The sequence below is a fragment of the Prunus avium genome, chromosome 6, assembly GCF_965620075.1.
Source record: "Prunus avium chromosome 6, drPruAviu1.hap1.1, whole genome shotgun sequence".
Classification (NCBI taxonomy): Eukaryota; Viridiplantae; Streptophyta; class Magnoliopsida; order Rosales; family Rosaceae; genus Prunus; species Prunus avium.
In genome coordinates this window covers 33,533,028-33,550,140 of record NC_142289.1, presented here as the reverse complement: position 1 = coordinate 33,550,140, position 17,113 = coordinate 33,533,028, and the positions used below count along the sequence as shown (strand labels likewise).

At 38.2% G+C, this 17,113-nt stretch overlaps 4 protein-coding genes across 4 annotated transcripts; 3 read left to right on the top strand and 1 right to left on the bottom strand.

Moving 5' to 3' along the window:
- The first annotated feature begins 1,046 nt into the window (after positions 1–1,046).
- Positions 1,047–4,335, top strand: LOC110762080 (ubiquitin-conjugating enzyme E2 7). The gene is made up of 6 exons (XM_021964681.2): positions 1,047–1,205; positions 1,344–1,446; positions 2,152–2,249; positions 2,332–2,432; positions 3,056–3,133; positions 3,971–4,335. The coding sequence occupies exons 1-6, from the start codon at positions 1,160–1,162 to the stop codon at positions 4,046–4,048; spliced, it is 504 nt and encodes a 167-aa protein (XP_021820373.1). The 5' UTR covers positions 1,047–1,159; the 3' UTR covers positions 4,049–4,335.
- Positions 4,336–4,578: 243 nt separating this feature from the next.
- On the bottom strand, positions 4,579–5,980 carry DSI-1VOC (dessication-induced 1VOC superfamily protein). Its single transcript, XM_021964682.2, has 3 exons — positions 5,764–5,980; positions 5,522–5,684; positions 4,579–5,360 (listed from the first exon to the last, which is right to left on the bottom strand). Exons 1-3 carry the CDS (start codon positions 5,895–5,897, stop codon positions 5,223–5,225), a joined length of 435 nt encoding a protein of 144 aa, XP_021820374.1. The 5' UTR covers positions 5,898–5,980; the 3' UTR covers positions 4,579–5,222.
- Positions 5,981–6,703: 723 nt separating this feature from the next.
- Positions 6,704–10,820, top strand: LOC110762097 (SEC14 cytosolic factor family protein / phosphoglyceride transfer family protein). The gene is made up of 7 exons (XM_021964705.2): positions 6,704–6,945; positions 7,227–7,571; positions 7,778–7,941; positions 8,262–8,357; positions 8,964–9,220; positions 9,790–10,010; positions 10,166–10,820. The coding sequence occupies exons 2-7, from the start codon at positions 7,248–7,250 to the stop codon at positions 10,538–10,540; spliced, it is 1,437 nt and encodes a 478-aa protein (XP_021820397.1). The 5' UTR covers positions 6,704–6,945; positions 7,227–7,247; the 3' UTR covers positions 10,541–10,820.
- Positions 10,821–13,231: 2,411 nt separating this feature from the next.
- On the top strand, positions 13,232–16,786 carry LOC110762072 (P-hydroxybenzoic acid efflux pump subunit). Its single transcript, XM_021964669.2, has 3 exons — positions 13,232–13,965; positions 14,127–14,294; positions 15,079–16,786. Exons 1-3 carry the CDS (start codon positions 13,420–13,422, stop codon positions 16,753–16,755), a joined length of 2,391 nt encoding a protein of 796 aa, XP_021820361.1. The 5' UTR covers positions 13,232–13,419; the 3' UTR covers positions 16,756–16,786.
- Positions 16,787–17,113: the final 327 nt, after the last annotated feature.

Here is a 17,113-nt window from a genome sequence, read left to right as displayed (position 1 = left end):
ACAACATTTTTAAAATTCCAAATTTGTCATCTTCTTTAACACAACAACGAGGACATTTTAGTAATTAGTACCACTTCTACCCCAATTCCATATTGTTTAGTAAAACAACTTCAATAGGCATCCGAAATCTAGTTATTCTCAATCCAACTCTTCCTCAATTCAATTCCTCTTAATCCGATTAGGGATTAGTAAACATGCCACTAAAGTATCGATCTCATGAGAGTCACTCTGCTTATATGAGCTTTTCATTATTTGATATTTCAAAATTCAAATATATATATCCAAGCGTTTGATTGTAAACTTAAAACACTGTCATTTTAACAAGTATAATAAGAGTATGGTACAACATATTCACATTAAGAGATTTGAGAATTTCGACCAGAAGAAAAAAAAAAAAGATTTGAGAATCTTTCCTGAAAGAGGAACAAGAGTGTTAAGGGACGAGAAGTCACTCATTCTTCTTTGGGAGATTCACTATTATACCAAATATAGGAGCACAAGTTATAAAAAAAAAGCCGTATATGAAATGGACTTTAGAAACACACCCAAAGCCCATTTACAACATAACAAAAAAACTTTTAACTTCTTTTAAATTACAAAACTATCATTAGTTTTCTAAAACAAACTCAACCCCAAAACCTCATGAAAAAAAATCCAAAACAATAGGGCATCAAAGTAATTTAATAATCAAAATTAAATTTAATAGGGCTAGCTGTCATTTTTTGGAAATTAAATGGTGTAGAATTTATCTATATTATTAGTGCTAATAATAAATATATAACTAAATATCTTTCCTCGTTTTTCCATCACCTGACGTGGACCCCATCAACGATGCCAAAAATCTTAGATCTCAACGGTCAATCCACAGCTCAACAGAGAAACTACTAGAACCTGTTATCATGCTGACCGTCCCACCACACTATCACACGTGGTACCACTCAGCTTGCGACAACACCAACTCCAACAGGAGACACCCGTAGACAATCCTAGCTCCCACTCGTCCCCACACTCCAATCCAAGCCGCATAGGGAGAGTCCACATTCGGAACGTTCTCTGTCTATAAATACACGAGGTGTCGGCCCAATAAATCTCCCTCTTTCTCTCTCCTCTCTCTACACCGTCGCGTAGAGCTCCCACGCCAGCTCTATCCCTCCCTTTCATGGCGGCGTCCCAGGCGAGCCTTCTGCTTCAGAAACAGCTCAAGGGTATTTCAAAAACTTCAATTCAATCAATTTTTTGTGTGTAAAGCATTCATCTTGGGTCCTATTTTTGATTGGTTTATCGGATTGGATTCTTCTACCAGTTCGTTTGGTGAATCTGATTATCTGTTTTGGTTATGGCAGATCTTTGCAAGAACCCAGTAGACGGGTTCTCGGCCGGTCTGGTCGATGAAAACAATATCTTTGAGTGGAGCGTCACGATTATCGGACCGCCCGATACGCTATAGTATGTGCCTTTTCTTATTATTTTCCGCTTCAATTTTTGTGCCTTTCTTGATTGGGTTTTGTGGTTTAACTGTTGTGCATAAGATGATCGATTTCGGTGGTTATTTATGTCTTTGGGTTGGATTGGATCGAGGGTGATTGAGATTCTTGTGATTCTTGTTCTGTTAAATTCAATTTTGTTTTGGGGATTTTCAATTTGATTGTAGTTTTCTCAATTTTGTGTTTGACTTTTAAAGTTGAAGTTGAGGTGGCAGATTTAGGGTTTTGCCCTAAGATGGGATTTATCTGAGCTTGTGATATGATTCTCTTTAAAGTTAGAAATTGTGAAAGTTCCATATTCGGAAGTTAGTCTTCAGTTACAAATTGCTTAGTTTGGTTCTTAGGGTATGTGAAGGTAAAGGTGAGGACTTTTAATTAGTTGCACAGTTAGACTGGTTTTTTTTTTTACAAATTTCCTATATTTGGAATGTGGTTTTTCAAATTGGGCACAGTATTGGTTTCAGCAACGTATTTTGTTTGTATTATTTCGTTACTTTTATGGATGGGAGTATCTTCTGTTTTCGCTAATAAGCAGAGCATTTATTTGGAAAATTGCCATTCACTTGAGATTTGTTGTGGCATTTGAAGCTGTGAGTTGTGTCCATATCACATTCATCATTACATATAATCTAATTCGAATTAATCATTACATGTTACCTAATTGCAGTGAAGGGGGATTCTTCAATGCCATCATGAGCTTTCCTAATAATTATCCGAACAGCCCTCCGACGGTTAAGTTTACTTCAGATATATGGCATCCCAACGGTTGGTTTCTATCCTAAGTATGTATGTTTGATAGGTTGCACTTGTTATTAGAGGACTGATCCTGGTTGTTGTCTATTTGAAGTCTATCCTGATGGCCGTGTTTGCATATCAATTCTTCATCCTCCTGGTGAGGATCCAAATGGTTATGAGCTTGCAAGTGAGCGCTGGACGCCTGTCCATACGGTATGGTATTACGTAAAATAGTGTCCACATGTATCACACTCAACTCTAATCCTAAAAATACCCATAACTCAAAATCTTTAGAATGAGAGCGGAAGTCATAAAGCTAAAAACACTATATATATATATATATATATATATATATATATATATATATATATATATATTACGTATAATGGTAGTAATTTCTCTTCACTAAGGTAGCTGGAGAGATGAGAGACCAAAGTCATAAGCTGAGTTTATGAGTTGTCTGATCATTATCAATACATCACATGGTTGTTAAATCTATCAAGTCTTGTGCCTGAGGCTCACCCTAAGGTTCAATAAAAAGCATTTGATGTCTTAACTTGGGGATATTCTTGTGTATAATATATTACTGAAGGGCTTGTCTCCAAGGTATCATAACATGCTGTCATTAGGCAAGTTTCCAATTTTCCTTCCTGCTGCTGGTCAAAATTTGTGGTTTTGCTGCTATATATTGTTTGTGAAGCAACTTGGTAAGTCAAGGTGCTCGTGAAACAAAAAAACTAAGTAGATGTTAATAAACATCTCATCTTTCTGTTTTATTGTTTAGTTTTATTAAAACAATAGTACTGCATTAACAAACACAGAAATGTTGTATCCAGGTTGAAAGCATAGTTTTGAGTATAATATCAATGCTATCCGGTCCGAATGACGAATCTCCTGCAAATGTTGAAGCTGCGGTAAGTGATCCCTTGTTCAATTGTCAAAACTCTTTTCTCTTTCTGAACTATCCTCTACTTCATGCTGATTATTATAACTATGCCCCGCATGGATGACCAAAATTTTATTGAAAAGCAATATGTTTCTTTTGTGTCAGTTGTTCATATGTTAGAAATGGACATGATTGTACTGTTCAGTGAGATTGTCAATTTTGGCAAAGTTGCAGATGATAGATTTGTATCTTAATGAATTCTTCTATTCCTATAAGACAAATTAGGTTTATGTGCAAAGCACCTTGTAAAAATTAAATTGGATTGTATCTTGTTAAGAAGATATGTTGGTTTGAGAGATATGATGTGTGGATGTAGTTTGCTCATCTGAATCTGGCCATTGGGATGGTTGGGAGAAGATTTAGGCTACTACACTAAACCATTCTTTATGTGTACAATGGTGTGCTGTGGCAAGAGATTTCGTCATGTTTCTGTTTTAGGATCGTGGTGTTGATCAAACAAGCCCTAGTTTCCAATTTGTTGACTGCTTCACAAATGGAAAATTGGAATCTGTTTTTAACTTACCCTCAAAACTGATATGTAGGCTGATTGTAGTTGTAATTTTTTTAAGCTAGTTTTCCTTTTTATTTGTGCTTTTGTTTTTGTTTTGTCTGTTGATAATTTAGTTAACTACCGTACCTTGCATCTTCTTTCTCTTGCACATTGTGTTAGTAGCTGATGTTTAAGTGCAAACCTCAATTAGTAATGGCGCATGAGTGTTGTACTTGTCTAAGTATTCTAAGATGGAATTTAACTTAGTTCTGCATCGACTATTCTAAGATTGTGTTGGTATTATGCATATTGCAGAAGGAGTGGAGAGATCGGAGAGACGATTTCAAGAAAAAGGTGAGCCGCTGTGTGAGAAAGTCACAAGAGATGCTATGAATGAATATGACGTGCTACCAAATGAAGCATTTTCTCTTCTCTCTGCACAAGTGTGTCGTCAGAGAGGATGTGTTAATTGGCAAAGCCTTGGCCCTTGTAGAATGCCATTGATTTTCTCACTTTTAAAAATATCTTCATTTCTTTTTGTTCTTTGTTTTTGTTTTTGTTTTTTGTTTTTTGTTTTTTGTTTTTTGTTTTTTGTATTTGTTTTTCTTCTCATTGTCTAGTAATTGTCAAAACGTGGAACATCTTTGTATTCAATTAGTATTTGCCCATTGGATGAGGAAGTGTTCTTGTCTGGTGCCCTGCCTAGCTCACCTGTCAGCAGATGTGTGGGTTTCTCGTGGGCCTCACGAGTCTCACAGACGGTGCAATTGCAGCACTTACGGCAAAGGGCATATGATATGGCCTAAACCAAAAAGTTTAGAATGGCTAATCAAGCTGCCCAAGCTGCAGCAAAGGTGTCAAATGCGAGGGTGAGTAACGTCCGATGGATGTTGCAACCTCCTCCCTCTCTTTTTTCGGTCCTGTCACGCGATGGCCTTCCCTGCCCACGCTATCTTTACGACTAGTGTGTCTTGCCCCTTCTTTTATATATGAGATAGCACCTGTTTTGCTTCTCTGTAATTGCTTGGATGGTGTAAGCTTTTGTTTTGTTATCGTGTACTGTTTCCTCCCCAGCTTTTGGGTGAGAGTTTGCTATGAAAGAATTCCTCTTTCGACCAAAAAAAAATATAATAAATCAAAAAGTTTTTGCTTTACACATTCATATTTTACTTTATTTACCGAAAAAATTCAGTTGACCTGAATTGCACCAAACAACTTCAAAACACTTAGGTAAGGTCCATCAACTTCACCAATGTTTGTTCAAATCGTCATAATTGTTTTCCAATACGAGTAAATTTTGTAACCTGTATGTTGTGAGACTTTAACAGGTATAACTGGGAAAATTGTACACAATGCATTGAAAACAATTACGAGAAGCAGCTGGAAGTTGGAAGGAAATGAACCTTTGACTCATATTTATCTCAAATTTGTACTCAAATCTAGGAAAATACTATTATTAGTTCATTTATTCATAATTCATGGGCACCCGTGGAACTAGCTAGCTGTGTCCTTATTAATTTGCAGCAGCAGCAGCAGCCGCAGGAAGGAAAGATTAAGATTGTGAATCCTACTTTGTTGTTGGTGGGTTGACGTAGCTTCCCAACCTGACCACGATCCCATCAGGATCTCGTACATACCCCACTTTCTGTCCCCACTCCTTCTCTTCTGGCTCACTCACCGCCACCGCCCCATTCTCTACTGCCCTCTGCAGTAAGAGATCAGTTGCAGAAAGTCATGAGTTCAAATCTTCTGAGGATAATTGGTAATTAAATCGAATGGAAAAGAAAACCACATGGGCAAACTGGAATTGACATGGTACCAAACTGGAATTGACAACAACAAAAAGTTATTATGTATGATGCTTACTTTGTAGGCAGCATCAACGTCAGGGTAGGCAAAGCAAACCTCAACCGGCTGCCTCTCACGGCCAGAGCTTGGGGTTTTAACTGCACCCGTCAGATCATCCGTCTCGTGCTGGTGCACCGGCGTGAACGCTATCGTCGTTTGCCCACTTTCTAACTCCCCCCATCTAACACAATCATCATCATCATCATCATCAAAGACTATATTCTATCAACAACTTTAAATACAAATAAATATAAAAATACCTGTTAGAGTCGTCTATACGACGAATGTTGTAGCCGAAGGCTTCGGAGTAGAAGGCTGTGGATTTAGCAACGTCCTTCACGTACACCACCGTGTAAGCAAACACTGTGTTCATCTTCGACCCCGTCGTCGCCATTTTTATTTCTTAATTAATTCTTTCAGCAATTAATTTATTAATGGCTTTTCTGATGAACGGCGATCCATGTTTTTGCGCTTTTATTCAGGCGCTTTCAGTTTCTGTTTCATTCTCTGGTCTTCCATCATACAAGTACGTGGCGAGTTGTCGAAATTCGGGGAAGTGACACGTGGAGTCATTGCATGTTGTGAGTAGGAAAAATGCTGTCACGTGGATTTAGTACAAGTGTCAAGTACTGTCCTGTCTCTTGACCAGGATTTGCTTTTGGGCCAAGGCGGGTAACTCTCACGATATATTAGGGCAACACACAATACAATGTTTTGTTATAGACTTTCATTTTTCTTGTAATTTTCAATATAATATACTATGTGGAATATCAAATTTGATGGGAGAAGTCACAAAAAGAGTTTAACAAAACAATGAGATGAGAATTTTTGATTGAATATTATGTAAGTCTAAATGAGGTGGAATTAGATTGAGATGAGAATACTATTCCCGCCCCACCTCGAACACCATATTCGAAAAAAATTTCAAACCCATCTGCAAATTCAATTTATATCCTTCATATCCGATTCATTAAGATCGAAAACCCTAACCCCTAGGAAAAATTATCATCCCCACTACAATTCATCAAGAAAACTCGCCGTGTGGTTCGTGATTCGGCGATTCACGAAACTCTTACCATCACTTTGAGTTTGACAGCCAAAACAGTCACCACACAGTTTAAAAGTTACCCACCGCACACGTGTCAACTAATGTCTGCATGTCACGTGCGAAAAGCTCTACCTGCCTCTCTCTCATTCATTCGGGTTTGTTCCTTCGTCCTCCCCCTGCTACTGCTACTCAATAGCGATGGAGATCGAACTCATATTTATATCCCAACCAAAAATCCACACATTAATTCGAAAAGGCTTCCCTACAAAATATCCTTTGATCGCTTCTTCCGATTCTCAGAACCGCCAAATGCTCCCAACCCTAGCTCATCCAATTCCAGCTCTCTTTCTAAGATCGCGATCGAGCACAATCTCCAGATCGCTAAGATTTTGAGGTGAGAACTGAGAACTGTTTCTTTGATTTCGAGCTCCAATTATATTGTTTTCATTTTCAATTTTATAGAATAGGTCGCAATTGAGATTAGATTGGCCTTTGAAGGAATTCACACACTGGTTATCAACTTATCAGTGTTTGGCTGGTAAGAAATTGAGAGAAAGCGGAGAGGGAAAAGAAAAGAATTTTTTTACTGAAATGAATCGGAATGAGTAAGAATTACTTATCGCAACCGTGTTTATTTACATATTTGCTAAATACATCCTCCACCACCAATTGCAGGTGGTTTTCCTTTTCCGCACAATGGGAGACACTTCGCGTAGAATCCCTCAAGAGGCCAATGTTGCTATGACTGGTGGAAAAAAGAAGTCGCATGATCATATAGTTGCTTCTCGCCCCAACGCCTCTTTGCAGCGCATTAATTCGCTTCGAATCGGGAATGGAGCTGCGAGCCAGGTGGCATTGTTTTTGCTCAAAATGGCCGCATTGGAGACAGTAAGGAGGTTCTCAAAGGCCAAGTGCCCTTGGGCATGGCGTGGCTTTCAGGCTTTGCAATTTCTGTGCTATCCACCGTTCAAGTGGTTTCAACGATTTGCCCCCTTCAAGGCTTTGGTCAATGGCATGCAGGTCAAATTCTTGAAGTCTTTGTTTTTCTTTTTCCCATTATTGTCATATTTCTACCACAATTTAAGAACCCAGAAAAAGGTCTTGTGGGATTTACACTACTACTTCATATTCTTGGTTTTTGCGTATTTGGATGGAACTTTTTGATTGCCAAGTTCTTTTTACATGAATCATTATGTGGGAGATTTGATGTGGTTGCATGCTTCCAGGTAGTTTCGAAACCATTACTAGTGCTCTCCATTGCAACGGCTTTCTCTGATGAAGCTGAGCTCTTTAATAGAACCTCTGATGGCATCAACAATTCTGATGCATGTTCAGAAGTGGACTCAGAAGTATCCTCTGAGTGTATCAACGATTCTACTTTGGATACAAGGTAATAGAAGAAATGAACTTTTCAGTTTCTGCACCTGATTCATTATCTGACACCTCATCAATTCATTTTGTGAGTATGCTATAATAAGGGGTCAACTGTTCCTTATAACTTTGTATTTCAATAACATCTCCTAGCTTTGGTCAATTGGATTTGTGAAAATAATGGTTCTGCTTGCTAAATGAATAGTCATTTTAAATGTCCAAAAGCAATGGGAGTTACTCATATTGTTATTGATTTGGAAGACCAATTTTACTGCTTTCATCAGGTTTCTTTTTTCTTCAAGGGTTTATGATCAATTTTACTGCTTATGTAATGCACAGGATTCCTGATGAATTTCCTCAAAATGTACAACCTGAAATGTGGTTGACACAACTCCACAAAGAGCTGGAAATACAAGGGATTACATTGCCAGAAAGGTGATTTAATGCATGTGCCATTTTTTGTTTCCTGATAGTTATGTGCCAAAAATTCTAACTCTGTATATAACATGTGCTAATATCCAAACACAAATTTTACTTGAAACCTTTCTTTCTCTTAATAGGTTTATGAAATTTTGTTACAGTTTTGTATGCCTCTACAATATTATTTTGTTTGTCTTCTTATGTTCCCTTGGCTTTAACCTCAAATTAAAGGGTGGGGTTAGGGTTGAGGTTGATCTTAGTTAACAAATTTCATCAAGAGAAAATAAAATACTTACACATGGGTATCATTTCCTATATTTGTATGGAATTCTCTTAATCTTGTAGATGAATTATGTTCACCAACATCATTATCTTATGAATACCTCCCAGTTGCATTATCCGCTCTGCTTTACTTCTTGGCAAATGATCATTTTCACTTGGTAGGGTTGCTTCAAAAATAAAATTCTGCACCCCTGTCGTAATGTTATTTTCTTACATTTCTCTCAAAAAAGGTTTAACCTTGTTCTGAGGTTTCACCTATTGTTTTGTTCTACTTGCCTATATGCATGAACTTCTTTGCTTCTTGTTGCAGCAGACCATGACATGCTAATGTTTATGCAGAATTGATGAGGAGGAACTTCGCAGGTTTTACACTGCTGCAAACGGAGACTTCTCTTGCTTGCTATCTTCAATAAAGAAGACGATCAATTGGAGGGAGACCTATGGAATTCTTTCTGTACAGGAGCTTGAGATGTGGTCAAATATGGTTTTCTGGCATGGATTTGATGTGAAACACCGACCTTGCCTCATTGTACGACTTGGGCTAGCTTGCACCAGCTTGCCATCTCATGATAGACCACGCTTTGCTCAAGCAATCAGTAAGTTTATTTGCCCCCTCTAATAAATTTACTTGGTTCTCCCGTTGAGCCACACCTATTGCTGTGAGATGGATCTGTTCAGATCTACTCAGAATCGCTCTTATTCAGCCCTTTGTTTATTGGAGCCCATCTGATTTATCTGAGGATTTTTTCCCCTCTTTCTTCAATGTGAATTGGAGCCTCCTATTGAGCATAACAAACTGAATGTATTGATAAGTATCTAAGTGCTTTCAGCAGGACCATTAAGAAATGGCCTGTATATTCAGTTAATTAACTTTAAGGCTTGATTCTTTAAATTACTGAAGCATTATTTACATTAGCTTGCTCTAAAATATAGTTTTTAAGTGTTGTGGTCATGCTTGATTTACTATATTCGGTTTCATCAAGTGTGCAATCCTCAAAATTATTTGGTGCTAATGACGAAGGGAAATTTTCACAGGGGGTATGGTTCATTTGAAGTCTTAAGCAGTCTATCTCCTTTGTGGTCTTGTAGTATATAATGCATGCTTATTTTCATGTATATCTTATCCATTACATGTTCTGACAGAAATTAATTTTTTTAACTGCAGTTTCTCAAGTAGAGCACGGTGTCTTTCATTTGCTTGATGCCAACAATGCTCAAATTACAGTTGTGGTAGATTGTGAAGGTCTATCTCCATTGAAAATTCCCATGCAAGTTATGAGGACTTGTTCTTCCCTTTTGCAAGATCACTTCCCCAACCGTCTTGGCTGTCTGTTTGTTATACAGCTTCCTCCAGTGCTTCGTGTTATTGCTCAAACTTTTATTCAAGTAAGTCTATTACTCTGATTAGGATCTGAATGTTTGATTTACGGGGTTTACAGATTCTCTTTTCTTTTATGAAGTTCTTGTTATGATTTTAGTAGGTAAAAGCTTGGCACTTCCTTGCATTTATGAATAAACATTTATCTGTGGTCTCTTGTCAGGTTTTGAAACCTTACACCCGAGAGAAGTTGAGAATTGAAGGCGAGATGTACCGGAAGATTCTATCTGAGTACCTTGAGACACTTCCATCATATCTTGGTGGCAAATGCATGTGCAAAATATGTTCAGATATTAACATCACAGACATGCAGCAGCCTCACACAAATGAAATGGCCATGACAGAGCAGAGACCGAATGTGCGTGAGGGTGGGAATCCAGTCACAGCCCATCCAACTTATGAGGCTGAGGTTGACATGGACCGCAATTGTGATCAGGTGCTGAGAACTGCGATAGTTGGCATCCTTATGATTTGGGTTTTCATAGCATTTATTGCTGGATTTATCGACCCTGAAAGCCGTCCGATTTTTCCAAAGTGAGGTAAGAACAAAAGAACGGGCGAGGTTTTAGCTGATATGTTTGGTATAAGTAGCCGTCCCATTTATTCCCCATAGTCTGTTAGCACTTGGTGCTTCTGCAAAGTAGCCAGTGCATGTATGCAAGTTTTTCCACGGGGTGGGATTTGTTGTCATATATTAGTTGATATGTTTGGTAGTAGAAGCTGTATAATTAGCTTAATTTTTGTATAAGCTAAATATATAATATGAACTTTCTATGTTTGCCTCTACTTGAATATATGCTTTTATGTCTAGCAGTTAACCAATGCTTCTCCATGTTGGTATGTTACTGTTAGACAGATGAAAAGTGTATTGTATTCAACACTTTGGTGTCAATATTTATTTGTCATCTTGTTAGGATTGGACCTTTTCTTTTCTTCTTTTTTGTTTTTTTTATCCTTCCCCTATTTAGCCTTTTCCCCATTGAAGTGTGGATTTCAATTGTGGAGGTATGACTGTAAATTTGATTCGTGGAATATCCCAAATAGCAGCTGTCGTATGCTTTAGAAAACCATGGGAGTCAGCCTAAAAAGATTGGGTTGTTGGAGTACTTGTAGGCTTCTAGCATTGATGTTCTTGGATGAAGATGGCTGAAAATAGCTAGTAGCCGAAAAGGGGTATTGAAAGAAGTCAAACCATTATGGGTACTCAGATAGCATCCTGTTAAAAGCTGTCTATTCATTCTAAGGGTGGCAACTTCATCTCAATTCTCATGATGATGGAGAAAGTCGCTAGGGTGATCAGCAGACTCTTTTGACTGGGTTAGATGGTTGCAAATTGCAATATTTGTTGAACTTTTCTTGTTTTGATTAGCACAAGTATTCAAATCTCCCTCCCATATTACAACATATATATTATACACACACAAGTACTCAGGTACTAACTGGTTAGTAAGTTTTTACGGCACTCATCACTCGTTTGGGTTTGCTCCACAATGTCATCTCATGACCCGGATCTTTTAGTTTTTAGGTCAACAATCAAATATCACCCTTCAAATTAGCCAAATCAGAAATCCTTTAACCATTAGATTATTATTATGAATATTTGGATCTTACGCCTTGTGTATATCTTAAACATTATTTTTTAGACCAGTATATATCTTAAACCCAGAAGATAAAAACAAGTGTAATATTGAAAGGACGTCACAAGGTCTTATAGATAATGATTTTGTTTAAAATATCTAGGCGATCCACACTCTTGAAATTGAAGATCACCTTTTTTTTTCCCATCCCCATTACCATGCTTGGAAAACTTTGGTTCTTTTTTAGTCTATGCAACAAACAAACTTTTGTGGTGACCTTTCAGATTCTGAACAGATAAATACATGACTCAGACACGGCAGTTTTTGACTTGGATCCGGATGCTCTGCCTTGATACGTATCTATATAAACTTTCCATTATTGAGTTGATGTTTGGAACCAGGATTGCACCATTTTATACAGTAAGCAAACCTAAGCCTGACTTTATGCTGATAGGTTTTCTTGCAGCATGATAAATGATAGGTTAATTTTGCATGATAGGTTTTCTTGGCTATAATTATTCTAATTATCTATCCATAATGCTAGGGAGCATTAGTAATTAATATAAAACATATTAAGTCCATGGTAGAGGACAAGATATAATATATATATATATTTAGAATAGAGTCACTACCAGATAGACCAACTACAATATCAGACAAACAAATCTCACTTTCTTACATAGGATCCCACCGCATGCGCCTAGAATAAGGCTGCTAGAGGAGGGTGCTACCATTTCCCATGAAAAACTCTCCTAATCTGTTTTCTGATGTCAGCCAACACAAAGTTCGTTTGTGGCTTGTGGATGCATGTAATGTAAGAATTATGCTATGGTGTGTGTAAGTCACTTACGCGTGATTGTGACTCGTTGATGTATGCAGTGAGATGTTGATATATATAGGTTCCTATCGAGTCATTTGCATGTGTGTGATCAACTGATGTTAGCATTATTCTGTAAAGAAAATGTCCTTCCATGACACTCCTCCCATAACCATTATACGAGTAGTGGACACATGACCTTTGAGCTTTGTGCAACTTCCTTCAAACACGTAAGCACACAAGGGCGTGCTTCATATGTGTGCTAAAATTAGGTGAGGTATGCTACATAAGAAGCTGCAATGCAACTTTGCTTTTGATAAGAGCAGTTCTTAGCATCCCAAACTTGACCCTTGCCCTCCAGGAGGGACAAAATCTAGTACAAGAGACAGAAATGTTGAGTGGAAACCTAGGGAATTCCCACTTTGGCTCTTTTTTAGTCTTTATTCCCACTATTTGCTTGCTTTACTAGTGCTTAGATTTATGCTTTGCTTCTTCAAATTGTAAAAAGGCAAAGTTAATTCCCTGTTTCATTGGAATTTGAGTTGGTGTTGCATTCAAAGGCTTCAACCAGTGATAATTTGATGAATTTATTTAAGCATGCAAAGATTTCTTTGTTGAAAACAAAAGAGAGTGGTAATTTGATGAATTTACACAAACAAATTTGACCTGCAAGGAGTTTTTACTGTGTTTTGTTTTTTTCTTCACCTTGGACCTTGGTACCAAAAGTCAAAAGTGACAGAGCCATCACTGGAAATCAAAATCATCTCATTCACCACCAATCATCATTTACTAGCAAGGAACCTAATATTTAGCATCAGTACCCCCATTCACTACATGGGTTGGTGTGGGTCCCATTGGAGCCTTCCACATAAGACCTAAAAAACCAATCACTCTTTTCCCTCACAGAAACTCCACTCAACCCTCAAACCCTACACAATATATATATAGCTCCATTTCCATATCCTACACAGCTATCACCAAACACACCTTACAACCATTTTCATTTCATTTTTTCCTAAAACAATGGCAACCTCTCCAGACCAGACCAACCGAGCACAAGCTCTCTGGCTCACATGCCTAGCCTCTGCATTCCGTACATGCCTTGCTTGCACCATAGTGGCCCTCACCACCCTCTATGGCCCACAAGCTCTCCAACACCAAGTAGCCTTCCCAGCATTCTCTTATGTGACAGTGATTCTCATTGCACCCGATGCGACTCTAGGCAACACACTTTGTGGCTTATGGCTGGGGCTCTACGCCACAGCCCAAACTATCGGACCGGCCATGTTGAGCTTGTGGCTAATAGGCCCGGCCCGGCTTTCGAGTGGCATCACCGCTTTGGCGGTGGGCCTTGCTGCATTTGTGGTGGCTCTGCCAGAGTTTACTCACTTGGTGTGCAGACGCATCGCCTTGGGACAGATTGTGATTGTGTATGTAATAGCTTATATAAAGAGTGGGGAGATACAGGCCATCATGCACCCTGTCCACGTGGCAGCAAGTACAGGGATTGGAGTCTTGGCCTGTGTTCTGGCTTTTTTGGTTCCCTTCCCACGCCTGGCTTCTCGAGAGGTACTTGTAATATGTCCATACCAATGTGAAAGTTTATAATCTTTTATTATATTAAAACACCCGTGAATAATGACAAACTGCGAGTACGGATAATACTGCATACTCACTATTTATTATATAAAATAAAGAAAATATTATTAGTGTTCCAATATATTGTGTAGGTTGAACAGAACGCAAAGCTACTTGGTGAGAATGCTTCAGAGAGGCTCAAGCTCTTTGTGAAGGCCTTTTGTGCAGAAAACAGTACATCCGCACTTGCATCAATTTCTCAAGCAAAGTCCTTGGCTGCTACAGCAACCAAGCTTTTCCAAACTATCAAGCGCCACCAAGTAAGCAAACTTATGTATACATTAAGTACACAACAACTATATATCACGATTCGAAATAAAATTATTTGTACCACATTCTCGTAACGCATTACTATTAATACAGATTGGCTCATCTTATCACTTTTTTTTCTTCTTTGCTCTCGGCTGCTGCCCATTTCATTTCATTTTGGAGGAGGACACTTATTATTCTCCCTCTTACACGATTGGCTATTTTGGATATTTGTAGATACTCGTGTTCCCTTACAAATACACTCCCACACGTCTACCTCACCCACTCTTATTTACTGGTAGGATATTTTTCCTAGTTAGATAACAAAGGATAAGGTTGAGGTTTTGCTTTAGCCAACAATCAACTTACCACAGACGTGGCCTTCTAATTTCCATTACAATTAAGTATTAACAGCGCTGGTGTGATAGGGAGGACTAGATTAGACTGGAAAAGTGGCTACATGTCATGTGCAATTAAGGCTAAATATGGATATTGTTGTTGTTGTCTAACTTGGAGGATGAAGGAAGACTAGGGATAAGTTTTAGTCATCAACCTCTTATAGATACTCCCCATTCTTCCTTCAAGTTAAACAAATATTCATATTATGCCTTGAATTAATGTACATGAAATGCACATTTTTCTAGTCTAGTCCAGTCTAGTCTAATCCTTCCTAACAAATGAGGGCTAACAGTATAGGAGCATAGCATTGCTCGACATAAATACCTTTTTGTCAATTGATCCATCTCTAATTTCAGGCGTGCTAATCACATTGATTTGTGTTTTTCTTCTGAGCAGGAAAGTATGAAGTGGGAGAAACTTCCTCTGAAATTTTCGAGATACAAGTATGCAAATCCAGGAGATAGATTGCAAGGCTTTGAGATACCCTTAACAGGGATGGAAATGGCATTGACCAGTACTTCTTCATTCCCAGTTAATGTGGTAAATGGAAATCTCAAAGATGGCCTACTTAGAGTAAACTTAAGCGCACCTTGTGATTCAACAACTGTTCCTGAATCAAATGCAGAAAATGTTAGGTTCCTCCAAACACTTAAAACCATCCCACAAACCCACCAGGATTTACCCCCAATTTTCTTTCTGTTTTGCATAAAGCTCTTGCATGGAAAATTATCAGCCACAAGTCCCACAGAGCAAGGCAAATTATTGGTTCACCAAAATGAAGGAGCAATCGATTCACGTAAACAAAATGGGTTCTGTTTCAAAGAGGTATTGAGTAACTTGTCCATCAAGGTAAGGAGCAAGAGGCTTATGATAGCTTTCAAATGCTCACTTTCCTTGGGTCTAGCTGTGTTCTTTGGTTTGGTATACAGCAAAGAAAATGGTTTTTGGTCTGGACTTCCAGTAGCTATCAGTTTTGCATCAGCCAGAGAAGCAGCATTCAAAGTTGCAAATGTTAAAGCACAGGGGACGGTCTTTGGCACTGTGTATGGAGTTTTGGGTTGCTTTCTGTTCCAAAGGTTCTTGTCCATAAGACTCTTATCCCTTATTCCTTGGTTTATTTTCACCAGTTTTCTCCAGCGTAGTCGAATGTACGGCCAGGCTGGTGGGATTTCTGCAGTAATTGGAGCTGTACTAATTTTGGGCAGAGCAAATTTTGGCCTTCCAAGTGAATTTGCCATAGCCAGAATCACAGAGACCTTCATTGGATTATCTTGTTCAATTATGGTTGACTTACTCTTGCAGCCCACAAGAGCTTCTACTCTTGCAAAAGCTCAACTTTCTAGGACTCTTGATACATTGCAGGAGTGCATTAACTCAGTGAGTCTTCAATCAGGCAGAGCCCTTTTGGAAGAGAACCAGAAGAGACTGAAAAATCATGTTGAAGAATTGGGGAAGTTGATTGGAGAAGCTGAGGCAGAGCCCAATTTCTGGTTTTGGCCTTTTCATGGTGCTTGCTATGGAAAACTCTTGAGGTCCTTGTCCAAAATGATGGACCTCCTACTCTATAGTGCTCATGCAGTAGCTGCTCTTGAACAAAATTCACAAATGCTTGAGGCTTCCTGGAAGGACATTGTACATACAGTAGAATGTGACCTTGAACTTTTCAAGAAAATGGTTGGCTCTTTGATAGAATGCTTCAAGGAGATCACCTTGATAAAATCAATCACAGTTCTTGACCAAAGGAGTGACATAGCTCATGATCTTGAGTTGGGGAAATCTGGAAACCCAACTATTTTTCTGATTTGCGGTTCCAAGGATGAAGAGATGGATACGATTATAAGTTCTTATCTCCAACACTCAAAAGAAGTAGTTGATAAGATTCATGTCCAAAGTGAGGAGCTCAAGAGTCAAATGGTTTTATGTTTGAGTGCTTTAGGGTTCTGCATAAGTAGTATAATAAGAGAAACGAGAGAGATTGAAGAGGAAATCAAGGAACTTGCTCAATGGGAGAATCCCTCAAGCCACATTAATTTGTATGAAATCTCCTGTAAGATGCATAATTTACAGAAATAATGAAAACCATGCTTGCACAATTATTTGAAAGAAAGAGATGACAAAACACTTAAAGAAATGTTGTTTTGTTTGTTTTGTTGAATCATGCCATGCATGAAATTGCAACCATTACATGAACATGCTCATTATTTAGTAAATTTGGCAACTACAAATCAATCAAATTGAAATTTTGTTTTTATTTATAATAACTCCATTCAAATAACTTACATCCTTCATGCAGCCTTCTGCCTTTATTCAGATGTGCAAATTCTGCATTTTGTGAAATAATTGGAATAAAAATTTATCCAAAATAAAAGGGAATGAGAATCATATGCATATTCATTCTCTTTGATGAAAGGCATTGCAAATGCTTTCTGAA